At 38.0% G+C, this 20,913-nt stretch overlaps 1 protein-coding gene across 8 annotated transcripts in view; it reads left to right on the plus strand.

Moving 5' to 3' along the window:
- The window catches only part of MYB (MYB proto-oncogene, transcription factor), a gene marked incomplete at both ends in the record, with an annotated part of 37,985 nt that extends 17,532 nt beyond the window's left edge, over positions 1-20,453 (plus strand). For 7 of the 8 annotated variants that reach the window (XM_080700295.1, XM_080700298.1, XM_080700297.1 and 4 more), the window contains 6 exons: positions 1,906-2,048; positions 3,276-3,390; positions 3,483-3,608; positions 5,278-5,388; positions 7,118-7,225; positions 20,337-20,453. In XM_080700295.1, coding sequence (XP_080556421.1) covers positions 1,906-2,048; positions 3,276-3,390; positions 3,483-3,608; positions 5,278-5,388; positions 7,118-7,225; positions 20,337-20,453 — 720 coding nt within the window. The remainder of the gene's footprint in view (positions 1-1,905; positions 2,049-3,275; positions 3,391-3,482; positions 3,609-5,277; positions 5,389-7,117; positions 7,226-20,336) is intronic. The other variant, XM_080700301.1, reaches the window with a different exon arrangement.
- Positions 20,454-20,913: the final 460 nt, after the last annotated feature.

Raw genomic sequence — 20,913 nt, forward strand, 5'->3', positions numbered from 1 at the left:
TAGAAAATGTAAAGATTCCTATCCAAGCCAGGCATGGTGGTACACATCTGTAATCCCAGTACTTGGGAGGATTAGATGGGAGATTGCAGGTTCAAGGCCTACCTCAGTAACTTAGCAATACCCTCTGCTACTTAGTAAGACCTGTTTCAAAATAAAATAAAATAAAATAAAATAAAATAAAATAAAATAAAAAGAGCTAGGAATGTAGCTTAGAAGTAGAGTGCCCCTGGGTTCAGTCCCAGTATGAAGGGGGGGGGGGTTATTAAGTGGAGATATTTAGGGAGAAGATGAAAAGCAAATGCTTAAGGAAAATAATTTAAACTTTTCAGAATTGGCTTTTTCAACATGAGTTGTACCATAATATTTTACTAGTGCAGTTTTTTTCCAAAGAATATTTTTATTTCATATGTTTTAAAGGTGTGAAAACCCAGCCGAGCGTGGTGGCGCACGCCTGTAATCCCAGCATTCGGGAGGCTGAGACTGGAGGATTGCAGTTCATGGACAGCCTGAGCTACTTAGTGAGGCCCTCCGCAACTTAGTGAGACCCTGTTTCAAAATAAAAAATAAAAAAATAGGGCAGGGATGTAACTCGGAGGTCGAATGCCCCTGGGTTCCATCTACAGACCCGCCAAAAAAAAAAAAAGGTGTGAAAATTAAAATATTTATCAGAGATTTATGTTCCTAAATTATTAAAATAGTTGAAATCAATCTATAATTTGACACTTTAAAGCACTTTTTCGATTATTTGTGTTGAGTTTAACAGAATAGCTTTAAGTGTAAACAAATGATGTCCCTCCACAAAAAAAAAAAAATCTTGTGTTTTTCCTCTATTTTCCAAACTATGCTCTGCAGAATATTGGTTCTGCAAAACTTTAAGAGATATTCCAGAAAAAAATCTAAAAATATAGGTATGTAAGTTTGGGAGACACTGAATCAGACAAACTTAAAAATGCTTTCTTTATTGGAATACCCTTCAGAGTTTGTTTTTGTTGCTGTTTTGTAGTGGGTTTTTTGGTTTGGAGACTGGATCTTGTTGTTGCTGAGGCTGGCCAAAACCTCCTGCACTCAAGCCATTCTCCCGCCTCAGCCTCCCCAGGACCTGGAACTAGAGGCAATGCCACTGTGCTTGGCTTTCTTTCAGAATTTTTAATATACCAATGTGTATTGTGAGTTTTCTTATGTTACTCAAATTTGATTTACCTTGGAATCATATCAGCAATATCTGCTTTCCCCAAAAAATTTAGAGATTCAAATTATTATTGAGTAATTTTTTACATAAGACAAAAATTGATGGATAATAGTTTTGGCTCATATGTCATTAGAAAAAGAAAAAAGAATTAAAGAAAAATAATAATTTTCCAAAAAACATATATATATTTTTTGGTGGTACTGGGGTTCCTGAAAACCCTTCTACCTCCGGGCTATACTCCCAAATATATATATATATATATATATATATATATATATATATTTATATAATTTTTTTTAAACAGGGTCTCTTAAGCCAGGGAGGCTGGCATTGAACCTGCACAATCCTCCTGTCTCTGCCTCCCAAGCACGGGGATTACAACCGTGTGCCACCACGCCCGTCCCAAAAATATTTTAATTTTTGAATGTTAATAAAGACATCTCATTTTCTTATAATAACAAGTATCATTTATTAGCATTATATGCTTAGGATTTTGCAAGTTTTGCAGCATTGACTCTAGATTTTATTTTGGATGCTCAATTGAAGCAAAACAATACCTTCTCCAACACAATATGATTGTAAATATCTTTACTATTTTGTGTAGCGGGTCAGTAAAACATACGTGCTTATTATTTAGGTGTGGTTTTACATGGAGCTGAATTTTTAAAATATCACTCTTTAATCTCAGCCAATTTCTTCTTTCTCCCCATGTTTAGTTCTTAAACACTTCCAGTAACCATGAAAACTCAGACGTGGAAATGCCTTCTTTAACTTCCACTCCTCTCAGTGGTCACAAATTGACTGTTACAACACCACTTCATAGGGACCAGACTGTGAAAACTCAAAAGGAAAATACCATGTAAGTTCTTGGTTCACGAAAACATATTTACCTTAATTACTTATATTTAACTAATTAAATAGAGCCCTAGTAACTAATCCACTTGCATCCATATCATTTTACTAACACACGTATATGTGTCTTGTATATTCCCATTCGATATGCCTGCCCTAGGCATGATACAGTTAATCAGAGGTGGAAGGTGAGAAAATAAATTACCTTCTGTAGTTCACTCCAACCTTTCCTATAAACGCAGAGGCAGTTTCCGTAGATTGCTCCCGTCTACTTTGGTTGTTCATTCAACAAGCCCTTTTCTTCTCACTGAAAAGGTTTTCAGCCTCCTTTCTTCTCTGATTATAAGCTTCAAAACAATATTGGTCACATTTCTTACCTTAGTGGATATTTTAAAATTTATTTTTCTTTTGTAATTTATGTGTAGATAAGGACCTCTCTTGATATCTCCAGAAGCCAATGGGTGATGAAACAGTCATTTTTATTTGATGAAGGCTTATACTATTAAAAGAAATGGCAGAGATGAACAGTATGAATTTTAAGAAGTCTTCAAAAGAAACTCACTTTTATTATTGTCAAGTACAAAAAATCTAATGTGGGCCCAATTTTAAAGAAAAAATAGATAAAATTGATTTGTAGAGCCAGGTATAGAGGCATAAACCTGTAATCCCAGACTTGGGAGGCTGAGACAGGATGATCACAGGTTCAAGGCCAGTCTCAGTAACTCAGCGAGGCCCTCAGCAACTTAGTAAAACTGAGTTTCAAAATTAAAAAAAACCATATATATATATATATATATATATATACACACACACACACACACACACACACACACACACACACACACAGGGCTGGGGGTAATCTTGGTGGTAGAATGCCCCTGAGCTCAACCTTCAGTACTCTCCCAAAAAAGAATTGATCTGTAAATGATATCACACATCACAAGGTTTATTATGGTCATTATACAGACCTTAGAGCATTACCTACATTTTCAGAACCATTCAGGAAAGAGAAAAAATATTTTAGTGTTCTTAGTTTTAGGTATATAATATTTTAAAATATTTGGAGATATATTACATGCATATTATTTTTCTTTAATGAATATATGATTAATCAGCATACCCAATTCCATATCAGTAAGAGACTCTATTGTATTTTTGTTATTGGACTTGATAGAAAGGTAATGTAAGGGATATGTGTCATTTACTTTGAGCCACTGCTTGTTCACTTTTAAAGTTTTAGAACTCCAGCTATCAAAAGGTCAATCCTGGAAAGCTCTCCAAGAACTCCTACGCCATTTAAACATGCACTTGCAGCTCAAGAAATTAAATACGGTCCCTTGAAGATGCTAGTAAGTCTTAGAAAAATCCTTGGGTGCAATTGGTTGATCCAGTAGAGGCAAGAATTTTCCTCTGATACAAAAATATCCATTCTTCCCTACAGCCTCAAACACCCTCTCATCTAGTGGAAGACCTGCAGGATGTGATCAAACAGGAGGCCGATGAATCTGGAATTGTTGCAGAATTTCAAGAGAGTGGACTACCCTTACTAAAAAAAATCAAGCAAGAGGTGAGTACGAGTTCCTTCGGAAGGCACAAGCTGTGAATCCCGCTGCCTGTGTTGCTTTGTGCAAATCGATGCATAACAGCATTTCTCTTCATGCACTATTATCATATAAGATGTGTCCAGAAGGTACTGTCAGACTATAGACAGCAACTTTTATTTGGGAAGCCAGGCCATTTCATATACATATACATATACATATACATATACATATACATATATACATACATTAACACTTTTATTGGTACATTATAATTATGCACCATAAGTGAGATTAGCAGTGATAACTTCATAACTGAACATAGCATCATTTGAACTGTTCCCCTCCTCAAACTTCATTTTTCTACTTTCTACCTCCTTCCCCCAGTCTCCTTCCACTATTCTTTTCTCATTTACCCAAAATCTTTTTTGTTTCCTATTTTTTCTCTAGCTTCTACATATGAGAAAAAACTCACAACACTTGACTTTATGGGACTGGCTGATCTCACTTAGCATAATAGTCTCTAGTTATGTTCATTTTCCTGAAAATGACATCATTTTTTATTTATGGATATGTAAAATTCCACTGTGTATGCATACCACATTTTCTTTACTCATTTATCTGTTGACAGATACTTAGGTTGGTTCCATAATTTAAGTCAAACCATATCTGTCAACTTTGTTCAGACAGAAAAGATGCTAGAAAGGGTTAAGCAAAAAGAAGGCAGAGCATTTTACTTGTCTTTTACAAAGTAGTGATTTTGGATAGATGAAATATATTTCCTTTTATTTCTGGGTATTTTTCCAAAGAGACTGAAAACAATATTATATTAATATGTGCATATCTGTGTTTATAGCAGCATAATTCACAATAGCCAAATTATGGAACCAATCTATATGTCCATCAACAGATGAATGGATTACAAAAATATGGGATATAGACACAATTAATTCTATTCAGCAATAAAGAAGAACAAAATAATGTCATTTTCAGGAAAATGGAGAACATCATGTCAAGTGAGGTTAGCCAGTCACAGAAAGTGAAGGATCGTGTGTTTTCTCTCATACATGGAAGCCAGAAAGTAATCAGGATGCCAGAAAGACTTCAGATAATGGAGGAGAGGCCCAAGTGGAGCCAGGGAGGTGGAGGTGGTCTAGGGAGAGGGAGCAACAGTGAAGGAATTACTTCCATGGACATTCTGCCAGTGTCCATCTCAATACCCTGTTTGGGGATGAGAGAGTGGAGAGAGAGCCGGGAAAAAGCCCACCAAATGCTGTGTGCGTGTGTGTCATTATCACCGCGAGTTACATTTTGATGTGAGACCATAATACACCAATAAAAGTATACAAATATAGTTAATCTGAGCCAAGTATGATTGACTAATGGCTCCAGAACAGAGATTCAAATGACCCTTAATGACATGTTCTCTTATTTTCTGATACCACAGAAAAGTGGGGTTTATATTTAAAATGGTAGTATCTTTAAGTCATAGTATAAAAGGAAGAAAATCTACCCTGCAAGGATCAAAGTTATAGGCAAGAGGCATCTCCAGTAGGTTGGCTACAGTGCCTCTTGGATTTATTTTTGTGTAAGTTTGAGTGTGTGAGAGACTGGCTGGAGCTTTATTCCTGAGAGTAAATGTTTCATGGAAGTTGTAGTTTGAGAAACAATAAAGCACTTCCTGTTTGCTTTTAGGTAGAATCTCCCACTGATAAAGCGGGAAACTTCTTTTGTTCGAACCACTGGGAAGGGGACAGTCTGAATACTCAACTGTTCACACAAGCACCACCAGTGACAGATGCACCAGTAAGTATATATGCACAGGCCCTGAGCCGTCCTGCAATATTAGCGACACAAAATTCTGTGTGGGGCTGCTGTGGCTTCAGCGCTCACTCTTTAATGCATCTGATTTCTAAAACCTTTCTCCTGCATGATGGAGAAAATTGATTATTAATGTAGAATAGAAAGTTGATTTTTTTTTTTTTTTTGTATTGGAAACAGATTCTGTCCCACTGCAGATTTCTTCATCATTTGTTGGCTTGTGATTTGAGAGTACTTGTTACTTGAAAAATCTATTGCATGGATATTTCTTTGAAAACAGAACATTAATTTTCACATTTTCCTTGAGTTTATTTGTCTTCTACATGCAGTATTTTCTTCTTGTAGCCTCTTACTTGGTTTTATGGAGATCTAGAATACTGCCAACCATAATATCTGTAGTGGGTGTCCAACATTGTACCTATAGAGTGTCCCTCGATATCCACAGAGGGTTGGTTCCAGGACCCCCCTCAAATACCAAGATCTCTTATGGAAAATGGCACAGTATCTCTACTTAACCTACACACATCCTTTCTCATAATTGGTCCTTTGCAGAATACTTATAATACTGCGAAACACTGTTAATACTCTGTAAGTAGTTGTTAGTCTGTAAGCACTGTCAGTCCTAAGCATAGGGAATGATGACCAGAAAAAAGTATGTACATGTTCAGTACATATGTATTTTTTTCTAATAATTTTGATCTGTGAATCTGGATACATAAGGACCAACTGTATCACACTGCTTTGGTTATTGCTATTTTTAGAATTTATAAATTGTGAGCAGTTCCCCCTATGTGTTCTGGAGAATCATAGCAAATGATAATTGCTAATATGTATTCAGTATGTGCTAAATACTGATCCAAGGGTTTTAGATGAATTAATTCATGGAATATTCACAATAACCTATAAAATTGATAACATCACTTTTATTATAGGAACTAGGAAACTGAGTAGTGTAGTCATTTGTTCAAGGTTATATACCTAATGGGGAGTGGTGGTGGGTGGGTTGGACTCTGAAGTTCTGGTTTTAAATTCTATATATATATATATATATATATATATATATATATATATAATTTTTTTAACAGTACTGGGGATGGAACTCAGGGGCATTCTACCTCTGAGCGACACCCCCAGCCCTATTTTTTATTCTTTATTTTGAAACAGGGTCTCACTGAGTTGCAGAAGGCACTAAGTAGTAGCTGAGGCTGTCCTTGAACTACAGTCCTCCTGCCGCAGCCTCCCAAGTGCTGGGATTCCAAGTGTGCACCACCACACCTGGGCTAAATTCCATACTTTTCACCACTGTACTACATTGCAATTAATTTGTAGCTCTAAAATATTTCTGTACCAATATATGTAGTAAAACAGTTCTTGCCCCGGAATTAATTTTTGACCCAGATTTTACTTTGAAAGCCATGGGTTTATGAGTTAGCTTAGCAGGTGGATTTTGAGTGCCTACCACATGCCTAGAACAAGGTGAGACTTTGAAGTTTTAAGATTTTTGGTGATGTTTGCCTCAGTGGGGTGAGGCAAAGTTCAGTAGTACCTCATCAAGTTCTTTTTTTAGCTTAGAAGGAAGAGATTTTCTGGCAGATATTGTATTTCTTCAGGCTAATGTATATCATCTCATAATGACCTCTCTATACTGTTAGGACTGTGTTTGCTCTTGTTATCCAAACTCATTTAAGTTTAAAATGATTCTTCTTCCCTTTAGAACATCCTTACAAGTTCAGTTTTAATGACCCCAGTATCAGAAGATGAAGACAATGTTCTCAAAGCATTTACAGTAACTAAAAACAGGTCCACGGTGAGTCCTTTACAGGTAATTACTATTCCAACATGATGTCTTAAAATGCGTTCCCTGGAAAATGGTTGTTTTGTGTTGTTGTTTTTAACATCTTAGACACAGAAGGGTAATGCTTTTAAAACAACTTCTTAATGTTTAAAAAACATTCTATAATTTCTAGTTCCTATGCATGAGACATGCTGATAATTTGCACAAGAGAAGGTCCTCCAGGCATGACAAAGTGAAACACTTTTTACTGTGACTGAGACGAAGGTCCTGTATCATACTAGTGTCAGTATCTTTCTGTTTTTAAACATTTTTAAAAGTGTCTGTATAGTTTACTTTTTGTTTCAGTTTTTTTCTAATTTTTATCCTCTATCACTAAGCAACCAAAGCTCAGAAACTGATTCGATTTTAAGGCAGAAAATAATCACAGTGCATTTGACTATGTGAATAAAAAAAAAAAGCAACTGTCAATGTCGTGTGGCTAATCTGTAGTGGACCATCTGTGTCAGGTTTTAATATCAAAGGAGATTTCCCTTGTAACCCTGAAGTAGGTGTGTGTTGACGAAATACAACAAATTCCCAAACTAATCCTAAGCCAAATGTAAATAGGAATGCAAATTTTCTCCCCCAAATTATTTAAAGCAGTTTCCAACATTAATGCCCAGCCAGCTGTAGGGCCCTCCTCTGTCCTCCTGTGTACTCAGAGGGAAACTTCATAAACTGTGGAGCAGGTGGAGAACCAGATTCAGAAGTGGGAAGCCATATTTGATGCTGTGGATTAAAAGGTATCCTAACAGGACAGTAGGCTCTGAGAGCAGCTCCTTCCCTTGGCAGGCTTTCCTGCCATTTAGATAAGTGTTCTCGCTCCAGTTTCAAAGCATCTGAAAACTTCCCCTTTTAAAGTAATTGTGATGCTTAGTATTATTTTTAAACATATACAAATACAGCTGGAAGGGGTGTAGGCATGTTTGCTTATTCAGTCTATGGCTCCCCTGTGGCCTCTCTAGACACCAAGTACGTTAGTGAAAGATGGTGAGGCTGGCACATGGGAGAGGAAGTTCCTGAGTAGGTCAGGCCCAGGCAGGCCCCTGTGGAGAAGATGGAGCATACCGCAAAGAAATGAGAGGTGAGAGAATAAACTCTACCGGATGTTGGAGGGACACAAAGAAGAAATTAGAAGCCTATCAAGGCAAAGGACAGCCACTTAACATCTTACCCAGACCTGACCCCCGTCCAGAAGGGAAGCTCTTTGATTTTCTTTGGTCCCCAATTTCCAGAACATAGAATTTGACTAGTGCTATTAAAATTTCAGCTAGAAAAAGTTTTGTGCATTTATAATTTTTTTTTATTTTTAAAAATTTTGAAACAGTCTCACCAAGTTGCTGAGGCTGACCTCAAACCTGCAATCTTCCTGTCTCAGCCTTCCAAGTACTGAGATTACAGGTGCGTGCCACCATCCCCAGCCTATACAGAGTTTTAACCTAGCCTAGGACTCAATGGATAATTATAATAGTATAGAAAAATTGCATTCTACGGGGGTCAAGGAGGCACACATCTGTAATCCCAGGTACTCTAAAGGATGAGACAAGAGGATTACAAATTTGAGGCTAACCTGAAAAAACTTAGCAAGACCCTGTCTCAATTTATTTAAAAAGGGGGGGGGGGTCAGGAATGTAGCTTAGTGGTAGAGTGCTCCACATTCAATTCCCAGTCCTTCAAAAGAAAGTACATTCTAAATTTCAAAGAACAAACACGTACATATATTTAGGGACAGTAATCATGACCTAAATTTAAAATCTTGATTTTTCTAAAGTCAATTTCTAATAGCGTTTCACCTAACCAAATAGTATTTAAGCAAAACCATTCCAAGTTGAACATGGTGCTGATACAAAATATTATACAAAAGTTGGCAAAAATGTCAGCATGGATAAAAGATAAGTTGTCTGACTTTTTACTAAAAAGTAAATTTACCAAGAAGTAATTTTTGTGCTAAAATTTTAGCAAAAAATTTTAGTGCTATTATATCTTTAGAAAATATTTAGTAGCACAGAAATTTATCAACATATTTATATTTTAGTTAATGAAAATATTGGTTATTTTTGAAAGTCAAAATTAAGTAGTAGCTCTATTTATTAGCCTGTTTTGTCCCAGCATAGCAATGAGCCGTACTTGGCTCTCCACAAACTTTAACATCTGTATACTGAGATTGTCTTCTTTGCACATCACATGATAGAGGTGGTATTTGTCACTTACACCAAATTAAATAATTGAATTGTTATCTGCAATAACAGATTAAATTGTTTAAGAAATACTCACAAAATGAGTGAGTACTAACATGAAGTATTGCCTTTGTTTTGTGTTCTGGAGCCTAGCTTCTGATACTACAGAAATGTGTTATTTCTAAAATTTTTCAAACTTTTGTGTTGAATATTGGGAAATGCATTAAATAATTCTAGATACTTAGCACACATTGCCTACATTTCATATAATCCCAGCTCAACAATATCATACAATATTCTCCTCTATTCAGGGAACATATGTTTTTCCAAGACCCACAGGGGTGCCTGGATCTATGGATGGTTCTGGATGCAGATATACTGTGTTTTTCCTATATTTACATACTTGTGATAAAGCTTAATTAGGCATAGTAAGAGATTAATAGCAACCAACAATAAAAGAGATCAGATGTACCAATGTGATACAATAAAAGTTATTTAAAACATGAATTGTTTACTTCTGGATTTTCCATTTAATATTTCAAACTGGTTGACCCTGGGTAACTGAAACTGCAGAAGGCCAAATCAAGGATAAGAGGGGACTGTCTATGTTTTTATGCACTTTGGTAGTTTTGCCTGTTTAAAACAGATTTACACTAGTAATCCAATTTGATCTAATTGGGTAGATTACTCATACATGGTATTATTGAACATATTATATATTTATTAAATGATCTATGACTTAAGAATACTTTATAAAATATATAAGTTTGTAACTTGTTCTTATAATAAATATTAAGTGGGATTTTAGCCAAACTATCTAGATATTTTAGTAGTGCTTTTTTAATTGAAACAACAAAAGATGGTGCCCCAACTATTTTAAAATTTGAATATCTCTAAAATGTAAACTATTTGCCACTTCTGTAGTTGGTTGTGCATCTATCTAATTATCTAAATAACTTTACTTAGTTATAAGAACAGTTTATTGAAGACTATAGTAACTGAAATTCCATGTCCAGTCATTCTAGTTTTAATCATCTTTGGCATGGTGATAGAAATAACATTTAAACAGAAATTTCAGTAAGTCCCATTTACTAGGTCTTTGTGGTTTTGCCTCTAATATATATACATCTCACGTGTTTATTCATAAGTGTATATAAACTACATTTTTATTTTTTTCTTTTCATGTGTTACTGGGGACTGAATCCAGGGGCATTCTACCTCTGAGCCCTATTTATTTTTTATTTTTGGAACAAGATCTCACTGAGTTACTGAGGACTTCACTAAGTTACTCAGGGTATCCTCAAACTTGTGATCCTCCTATCTCAGCCTCCCAAGTAGTTGGATTACAGGTGTGCACCTACACACCTGGCCTACATATGGTATTTTTTAAATTAGAAATGCAAGAAGCTGAGCTGGAGGCATAGATCAATGATGGAACACTATTTGCCTAGCATGTGCAAGGCCCTGGGTTCAATCTCCAGCAACACACACACACCAAAAAATAAATAAAGAAAGAAAGAAGAAGAAGGAGAAGGAGAAGAAGGAGGAGAAGGAGAAGGAGGAGAAGGAGAAGGAGGAGAAGAAAGAGAAAGAGAAGGAGAAGGAATGGAATGCAAGATGCTATGAGTTTTTTAAAATTTTGTTACAATAACTTTTAAACCCACATGGAAGTACAGAAAATATACTATATTCCCAACAATGATTAATATTTACCATATTTATTTTATCTACTTTTTTATGAAGTATTTTAAGTTCCAAATAATACATGCTTCCATGTATATGGAAAATAGTCATTTTCATATACAACCTAATACTATTATCACACATTATTAACAACAGTTTCTTAATATTCTAATTCCTAGAGCATATTTAATTTTCCCCATCAGTCCCAAAATGGAACTATCACTTTCTTGTTTGATCAAAACTGAAACAATTTCACACGCTGTGTTTGGTTTTTTAAGTGTCTTTCATCTCTTCTATTCACTAGAACAGTGCTGTCCAATACAACTTCTGTAGGGAGGGATGTGTCCAACACACCGTGATCTGGTTTGATAACCACTAGTCATAGGTGGCTCTTGGGCACCTGTGAGGTGGTTTGTGTTGCTACAAAAGCTTTTTTTTTTTCATTTTATTTAGTTTAAGTGTCTTCTATTTGATAGCCACTTTTTCTTACCCTCTTTGAATCAGTCATTTCCCCTCCACCATTTCTACTCAGGTCCTCTGAGTCATTAGAGTGGAAAATGGTACAAAGACCAAAATCAGGGTGGCAAGTGTGCCCAGGGTTATGCAGGTCATCACTGAGACACAACAAATAATATCTCAGAACTTTCCTTCTAACCACTGATCAATTATCTATACATAGGTTAAATTAAATAAGTAGAGACTTAAACAGAGGCCATTATACACATTATATTTATTCCTTTTTATTTTTTTCAGCCTCAGCAATTTATTTTAGTTTTTTTTTATTGGTGCATTATATTCATATATCATATTGGGGTAAAAAACTTGTGTGGATATATATATATATACATATCACCGATTTAACCCCAACCCAATTCCTACCCCATTCCCTCCCCATCCCTCCTTACCTTGCTTGGCTTAGTGTTGACTTTGATACGTTTAAGTACAATATTGTGTGTTTTAGAGAATTCCCTTCTTCCCCTCTCCCATCCCTTCATTTAGGTTGTCTTGTTTGCTCCTCTATAGGATCTCTTTTTTCATCTAGAGCTCCTCCTATGACCCATCTCTCCTTAGCTTTCACATATTAGGGAAAGCATCTGATTTCTTATTTATATTTATTTCTTAAATTGATACTTAATCTGTTTCCAAAACATTTGTGGTAGCTCTATAATTCAAATTGTTGGTTCTCTCTCTCCTCTCTTTCTCTCTCTTTAAAGATGCTTTAATTGTAAACTGTACAAGAAAACACAATGGGTTGGGGGTGTATCTCAGTGGTAGAACACTTGCCTAGTACATATGAGACCCTGGATTTGATCCTCAGCATTGCCAAAGGAAAAAAGAAAAGAAAAAAGAAAGTATTCTTATAATAAAAATATTGTAAGACATTGAAGGGGAACCACGGCTTGAACTCATGGGCTTTTTACCTCCAAGCTACAATTCAACCCTTCTGATTTTTTATCTTAACACAGCATTTTGCTGACTTACTCAGTGTCTCACCAAATTGCTGAGGCTGTCCTCAAACCTGTATTCCTCCTGTCTCAGCCTCTCAAGAATTAGAATTATAGTTGTGCACTACAGTGCCCAGCTCTGAGACTGTTTTGATATTTTTGTCTTTCGCCTGGCTCAGAATATATGAGATTTTCACATTGTACCATTGCCAGTGCTCAGCCTTTCCTCAAGTTGTGTGAGGTAGAGGATGGATGGAGCCTAGAGGCTTACAAAATGATCATAAATTCGAGGCAGTAGCAAAACGATTTAGCTTAGCATGCTGCAGTTTGGGGCAGGGAGAACAGTCACCATGGAACTCCAGCCACTGGATTCCACCACTCAGACCAAGGCAGACACGCAGAGCGCTCTCCTTAGCCAAGAGGAAAGACCACCTGTTTTCCTCAATAGAGCAGCTTTCAACTTGCTGTTTATGTTGAAATAAACACATTATACTAATAAACGTTTCCTAAGGTAGACCTGAAAGTGTACTTAACTTATAAGCCTTATAGACTTCTATACTTTTCTCTTAAACTATAATTTCCTTTTATTCCTATTTAAAACTCGAGTGTAAGAGACGTGTTCCTGTGCTTTTTACTCACTCACTTTCCTCTTTCTCGAAACCACAGAATGACAGCCTTAAATTTTAATTTCCTGACTTGGCTTGTTGTGGCCTTTTTAGAACAATGAATTTAATTAAAGTAAATTTCTCAAGTCATCATTGCTTAAGCATATTTACAACAAGACCAAGAAGTTTTTAAATATTATTACCTACCATTGAAACACTTTCTCCTTGGCTTTTGGTTCTGTGTGTCTTGGGCTGCTCCTACCTTTACATGATTTATTTATGAGGTTTAGCTTACAAAGCATAAGGGAAAGCCTTTTTGCATGACAAGTGTTGCTGCAAAGGGCCAGAAACTCACAGGTGGGCAACAGAAACTGGGTTCTGGTCTGGATCCCACCTTTTCCTATTTGAGTGACTTTATTAAGTGAATCAAATTCAATGAATCCAATCGTTTTTGTCTGTAAACTGGAGACCATGGCACATCTCCCATCACAGAAGATTGTAGGAAGATCAGATGAATATAATTTTGCATTTGTGCTGGTGGCACACTGGACATTGTGCCCCAGGGGTATTTATTAGGCCCAGAACTCACAGTCTCTGTCCTTAAAAAGACAGGTAAGGTGGTCTCAGCAGTAGGCAAAACCCCTTTTCACAGTGGTGTGTTATTTCCCCTCCTGTAGTACTCCCTGTTCTATTTTTGCAAGACAATGTCAGTGGGAGAGATGATTCAATCAATACCTAAAAGTAAAGGTAGCTGGACTTCTTGCTGTCATGGAGATGAAACAGTTCATTTATAGGTTTGCTCTGTTTTGCTACGGCTCGTGCTGGCATGGAAGCGGGCGTGGAAACCGTCCACTTGTGTTATAGATCCTTCTCGTTGTTGATTTATTGCGCTATTGTTGACCTTGTCTCCCCCCCCCCATGACTCCACTTTCATTTAGTTCTCCCTTCTGGTCACTTTTTTTTCTCCACTTTACTCTGGCAGAAATTCATGTAGCTGTCAGTAGTACTTCAGTGACCTGCTCTCAATTGATGCTATAAATTAAGCAGGCTTTCTGTGTTTGGCTTTGGGCTTGAACCACAAAAGGCTAAATGAAGGGGGAAGCTCTGTTGAGCTCAGAGTCAGGGTACCCTGCCCCAGACATTACAAGATGTGGAGCTTTTATTTGCTTTGATTGGTGAGGAATAAACACTGTGAGATAGAATCTTACTTGGGGAGGCCAGCAAAGATAGAATTGCTTTAGAGCGATTTGGCACTTGCCTTGTTAATAGTCTGGAACTAAAATTTGACCCAGGAAATAGTTGTTCTTCCAAAAACTTGTGACACCCTAGGCAATGTGATCTAAGTCTATAAACAAGTAACGTGAAGATACCTCTAAAAACATCTGGGACAATCTCCCCACCTGGAAAAAAAAAGGTCCGTCTACATCAGCAACTGTTCATTTCATCTTGGGAAATGGAGGCCCTGGTGGAGGGGCAGCTTTCAGTCACCTCCTGGACCTTTAATCTTCTACCTTTTAAGAGTCTTTCCTGTGAAAAACTAGCAATACTGACATTAGAGGCATTTAATTAATTTGTGTCAGCCTGGGAAAGTAGTAATAGTGAAGAAACTTTGATATGCATTAACCTTAAAGTTCATACCTCACTTTAAGATATAACTAAATATTTCTGCCTTGTCCCTTATAGCTGATTAATTAATTAATATTTATTTTGCAGTGCTGGGGATGGAACCCAGGGACAGTCTATCTCCGAGCCACACCCTCAGTCCTATTTTTTATTTAATTTTAAACAGGGTCTCACTGAGTTGTAAAGGGCCTCACTAAGTAGCTGAGGCTGGTCATGAACCTCCTGTCTCAGCCTCCCAAGTGCTGGGAATACAAGCAAGTGCCACCATGTCCGGCTTCAGCTGAGTTATTTACTTTTAAAAGTCCCACTGGGATCTAGAATGTATTTTTGTCTGGTTAAGTCCCTCCCTTCCTTTGTTTCTTCCTTCCTTTCTTGTACTGGAGGTCAAACCTAGGGACAGTCTATCCTTGAGATATACCTCCAGCTCTTTCTATTTTTTATTTGGACACAGGGTCTTGCTAATTCTCTGAGGGTCTCATTAAGTTGATGAGGCTATCCTGTCATCCACCTGTCTCAGCCTCCCAAGTACTAAGATACAGGCATGAACTGCCATGTCTGGCAATAAGTGTTTTCTTTAAATGGGCTAAATAGCCGGGCATGGTGGCGCATGCTTGTAATCCCTGCCCGTGCTTGGGAGGCGGAGACAGGAGGATCGTGCAGGTTCGAAGCCAGCCACTCTGGCTTAAGAGACCCTGTTTCCAAAATGAAAAGTATAAAAATAGGTCCGGGAGTATAACCCGGAGGTAGAAGGGTTTCCAGAAACCCCAGTACCACCAATAAATAAATAAATAAATAAATAAACAAACAAACAAACTAAATAAAATAGTCAAAGAATTCTTATTTGTTACTCTTTTGGAATCACACCAACTAGCCTATTATTAAAAAAAAAAATAAAAGCAATACCAACTCATAAGCTGCTTTGGTCTTACAAGATTTTTTTTTTTAGATTTATAAGGATGTCTTATCAAGTCTTTTAATAGTAAAATGCAGAATTGCCCAGGCTCTTGACATGAAGAGATGTTGTACAAAACTACTGGGTGAATATGGTAATAGTAGCAGTTGTTCAGCAGGATGAAAAATACTCTTCAGACTCTAGATGAAACTGTGAAGATATCGTGTTCTGACAGAAAACCACCTGTGGACGTGGCCTTTCTCATCCCATTTCTTCTGTTTTCTACAAAAGATCTGGGTATTTGTTCAGAGTGCTTTAACAGGATATCCCAGTTAAAGCTTTGACAGGCTGTTTACAGTTCCCGTCTGCCCAGGGGCAAAGAAGGGCCCATTGCAGGAGAAGTAGAGCAACTCCTCAGCTACAGGAGGGGACATGTGGGTAAGATTATTAACGTTAAAACAAATGAGAACGGGGTGATGTGTCTGCTGTAGCACCGGGGGTTGGCAATCAAACAGGAATTCCTGTGCAGAAACCCATCAGCTTATCAGTTCCTTGCGTTATGTAGGGAGCAGAAACACAGAGGATGCACACAGGTATATATGACAGTATTAAAATATATTCTTAGCACAGTGACAATTAATCCTCCTTTGTCAGAATTATTCTGTCTGCTTGAAAAGTTGGCGCAGGGCCCCGGGGCTCAAGGGGAGAAGGGCGAAGAGTAATGGTGCTCAACTGAGCGCTCAACCTGGTCTTCCTTGATGGTCATGCCGGTGGCACCTGTCTGTTCTGCCGAGTTTGTTATAGTCATCGTTAGACTGTCCTTGCTTTGTGCTCTCTTAGTGTGGACAGGAGACTGCCCGGCTCATGGGCCTTTTTGTTCCTACACCAGAGGCTGCTGCATCCTGGTGTTTGTCTGTCTTGGGAGAATCAGGTGTTCCGAGCTATCTTGTCCACCCCACACTGAGCCTCAGGGCTAATATGTTCAAGAATTAGGACATTTCCATCATTATAGTGTGGGGGGGGGTACTGGGAGTGGAACCCAGAGGCTTTCTACCACCGGGCTATACTCCCAGACCTATTTTGTACTTTATTTGGAAACAGGGTCTAAGTTGCTGAGAGCCTCACTAAGTAGCTGAGACTGGCTTCGAACCTGTGCGATCCTCCTGTCTCAGCCTCCCAAGCGCAGGGATTACAAGCGTGCACCACCATATGATGACAGATATTGTCATCATTTTAATTTGTATCTTGGTGAATTCTTTTTGTCTTAGGAAAAACTAGCTATTTGAAAAGTTCAAATACTAATTAAAAATATATAGTACTTTCTTTATATTGATCTCACTTTAAATATCTGGTCCTGGAAGAAGATTCAAATATTAATCAAGTGATGAGCCATGCGTAGGAATCTCAAAACTCACAATCCCATTTCAAGATGAAAATAAACTCAGTTGATAATTCTTAGTATTAGATTCTCCTGAGCAGACTTGGGGAATTCTGAGTCAGCCTAAGTACTCTATTAAAAAGGATCAGAACTCAACTCTTACTACGAGGCATAATAAGAGCAAGCATAAGATTATGTTCAGGATATTTTTAAGACACATAATATATACAGTTAGAAAAAATTATTTTATATTAAGCAAAGCCTCAGATCAGTAGAAAAATGCTTTAAAATCACAGGGAAAAAAACCCCAGAAACAATCCCATTTCCACTTCCACTTGCCTTCATTCCCCTACACTCTTTACCATATATGTCTTCTTTCCATGTGTAGCTCTACGTAAATTTTATATCTGCATGCAGGATATTAGCACATTCAGATATTTTATTCCACTTTGTCATTTGTCATTTGCTTGTTAAGGCTCTTTGCTCTGTGTGCATCTCGTTACTGCTTCTAAGCACTGCACAGTACTAGGCTGTAGGTAATTCACCATACCCAACTATTCCCTCTCCAAGAGTGCTTGTTAATGTCACATTTTGTTACAGTGACTGCACACACTAACTCAGTAATAAAAAACATAACATTAAATTTTATTTTTTTAAATCAATTCCGTGCATCCATGTGGTGTTTTGGTATTGCACTGGAAATTTTTTAACAAGAGCATATAGCAATCAATAACATGAAAATATGGAATCCACGTGGACAGATATACACCAGAGAAACAGAAACACACATATTTAATCCACATGCTTGAGTCTAGGGAAATATCATTTATTCAGAACTCTTTCAAAAAATGCTCTAATGACCCTGGTGATTTTGTTCAGGAAAGTATTAAATGCAACTTGGTGTCAAAAGTCAACTCAAGATACCTATCTACTGTCTTTTTCTTGTCATTTTTGTTATACACAGTTTATTGAAAAATATTAGGAAATTCCAGCATGCTGTGTAGTGTTTTGTTTTTGTTTTGTTTTTTTGTTTTTGGGTTGTTTTTTTTTTTTTTTTTTTTTTTTTTTTTTTTGTGGTACTGGGGATGGAACCCAAGGCCCTTCTACCTCCAGGCTACACTTCCAGACCTATTTTATATTTTATTTGGAAACAGGGTCTCTTAAGCCAGGTGAGTCTGGCTTCAAACTTGCGCTATCCTCCTGTCTCAGCCTCCCAAGCGCAGGGATTACAAGCGTGCGCCACCACGCCCAGCTGCTGTGTAGTTTTTAAAGGCATATGTCGAGCTCTGAGCTTTCAGAACGAGTGAATATACTTGACGATGCCATTTAATTTGGTGGGAAAGTGGTACTTGCTGAGAAACTTAGTTCATGTCCTAAGAAAGCGCATGGTACCAGATCTTATGTCACTGGAATTTTGTTTCTGTTACTGGTCATCGCTGTACCCGTACAGCGTTCATTCACAATTAGTGGGCCTCTTTATCTGATGACTGTCTTCTGGAACCCAAGGACCTGGTGGCTGAGCTCCGTGACATCCTATCAATCAAGTGGCTTGGCTTGCATTGGCTGTTCAAGACAAGAGCTCTGCTGGAAGCAGTGGGCTCGTGCATCCCACCTGAGCTCAAATTCTTGCTCCATCCTCTCAGCTGGGTGACTTTTTATATGTCACTTAAATTCTTTTCTCCTTTTAAATTGCTTGGTCTATAGGACAGGTGCAGTGCCACGGGTGTACCTGCACCACAGGTATTTTGTGTGAGAGTTAAATGAGATGAAGCATATGAAACTCTTAAAAGCATGGGCAGAGCATAGCAAGGGCTTGCCAGGTGTTATCACTTAACTGCTCGAGCTCATCCCCTTCTCACTCGCAGTCTGCAGTCTACGCTCCAGCTTCCTTGCCTCCTTCCAGTCTCCTCACTCCCGCTTTTCCATCGTATCTCAATCCTGCCTGTTCTTGCTCTTTGCCTACAGCAATGCCCTGGAAAATCCTCCATGCTCACCTGAGTATGGCCCTGCACCTTCTACACACACACACACACACACACACACACACACACACACACAGTGATTATCCCACCCATTGCATTTGCTCTTTAGGCCCTAGAGAGGAAAGGACTTTATTATTCTTTTGTCCCATGGACAATGATTTCTCTTAGATCTGTCAACACCAAGAATAGTGTTTTTCTTAAACCACTGCTTTGCTCTGACCTTCGTGGCACCAAACCTCGTATCTGCTTGTGTTTGTTTCCCTCTGTATGGACTGCTAGAGCGCCGAGTCAGGCTGGAAGTTCACCTCTATCTGTACTTTGTGACATATTTAGTGTATAAATCTTGCCGCATGTTCGTATTAGTGATTTTTCCCACATTTATTTCCCTGGGATCTTGCTTTCTGCACTTTGAAACTCTGCTGTATTTATTTTGTAATCATAGTAAATCCTTTGGGGAGATAAGTGGGGTATATACTTTAGTTTGAGGTGATGTGGAGACGCAGCAGGAGATGGGCTGTGCAGCACATAGACCCAAGTTCAAAGCTGCCTCACTGTGCGCCTGCCGAGCAGCCTTGGGCACGCCGAGCCCACTCGCCACTTTCTAGCTTGACTAAGAGGATGAACCTACCTGCCAGGGTGGTTGCATTTTTACATGCGATAATGAGTTGGAAGATCCAAACTTTGTCTCTGGCATCTAGACACTGACCCTTAGATAATAGTTCAATCTTGTATCTTCCAATGTGTCTTAAAAATTAAGCTGTACTGGTGAGTATATCACTCACCAAAGCATGTGAGTGAAGCCCTGGGTTTGATTCCCCAGCACTGAAAAAACACAAGAATTAAGCTGTACCAATAAACATATTACTAAATTAATTGTGAAAAATATATATACAGTGCTAAGCAGGTGTTGATCAACTACAGGAGTGAGCTTCTTGGCCCATGTACTCACCATTTTGCTTATAGAGCAAATACCCACAGCTCCTCTTAGGTGTCTGGAGAATTGTGCTCATTGCTGTCTCTGGCCTTTAAAATCTCTCAGAATCAAGGCCTTCCAGGATGAAGATGTGGCTGGATCTTGTGGCACTGTTTGGAGTGGGTTTTCTCTCCTCGGACTGGCTTCTGACCATTAATATGACTTAGAGATGCTGAGTTCCAGGGTATCAGAGTTAGAAGTCTCTGATGAAAGCTTTCTGGGGAAGACTATGTACCTTCTGGCAGTCAAGATGCCCTAGCTGGCCCTGCTGTGGTTGGGAAGCCCTCTGGGAAGTCTGGGCTCCCTGATCTGACCCTGTTGTCCTCCTCTTTTCCCATTAGCCTTGTAGCGGTACCTGGGAACCCGCATCCTGCGGAAAGACAGAAGATCAGATGACGGCTTCGGGTCAGACTCGTAAATACGTGAACGCCTTCTCAGCCCGGACTCTGGTCATGTGAGACATTTCCAGAAAAGCATTATGGTTTTCAGAACACTTCAGATTGACTTGGGATATGTCATTCCTCGACATGAACTTTTCATGATTGGGAGAAGAACCTATTTTTGTTGTGGTACAACAGTTAAGAGCAGCACCAAGTGCATTTAGTTGGGTGAAATCTTGTCAGATTTCACCCAACTAAAACGATTTTTAAAAATAAATAACAGTCTTACCTAAATTATTAGGTAATGAATTGTAACTGGTTGTTAATATCGTATACAGATTTTTTAAAAAATATAAAATGATTTATCTGTATTTTAGAAGATCCAACAGATCAGTATTTTTGCCTGTGATGAGGGTTTTGAAATTTTACACAAAAATGGTACTCCAGTATTTCACTTTTCTTAATCACTAAACATATGCATAGATTTTTAAAAATCAGTAAAAGCATTACTATAGATGTTGGCTAAATACCATGGAAC

This window comes from Muscardinus avellanarius, assembly GCF_963383645.1.
Source record: "Muscardinus avellanarius genome assembly, chromosome: 8".
Classification (NCBI taxonomy): Eukaryota; Metazoa; Chordata; class Mammalia; order Rodentia; family Gliridae; genus Muscardinus; species Muscardinus avellanarius.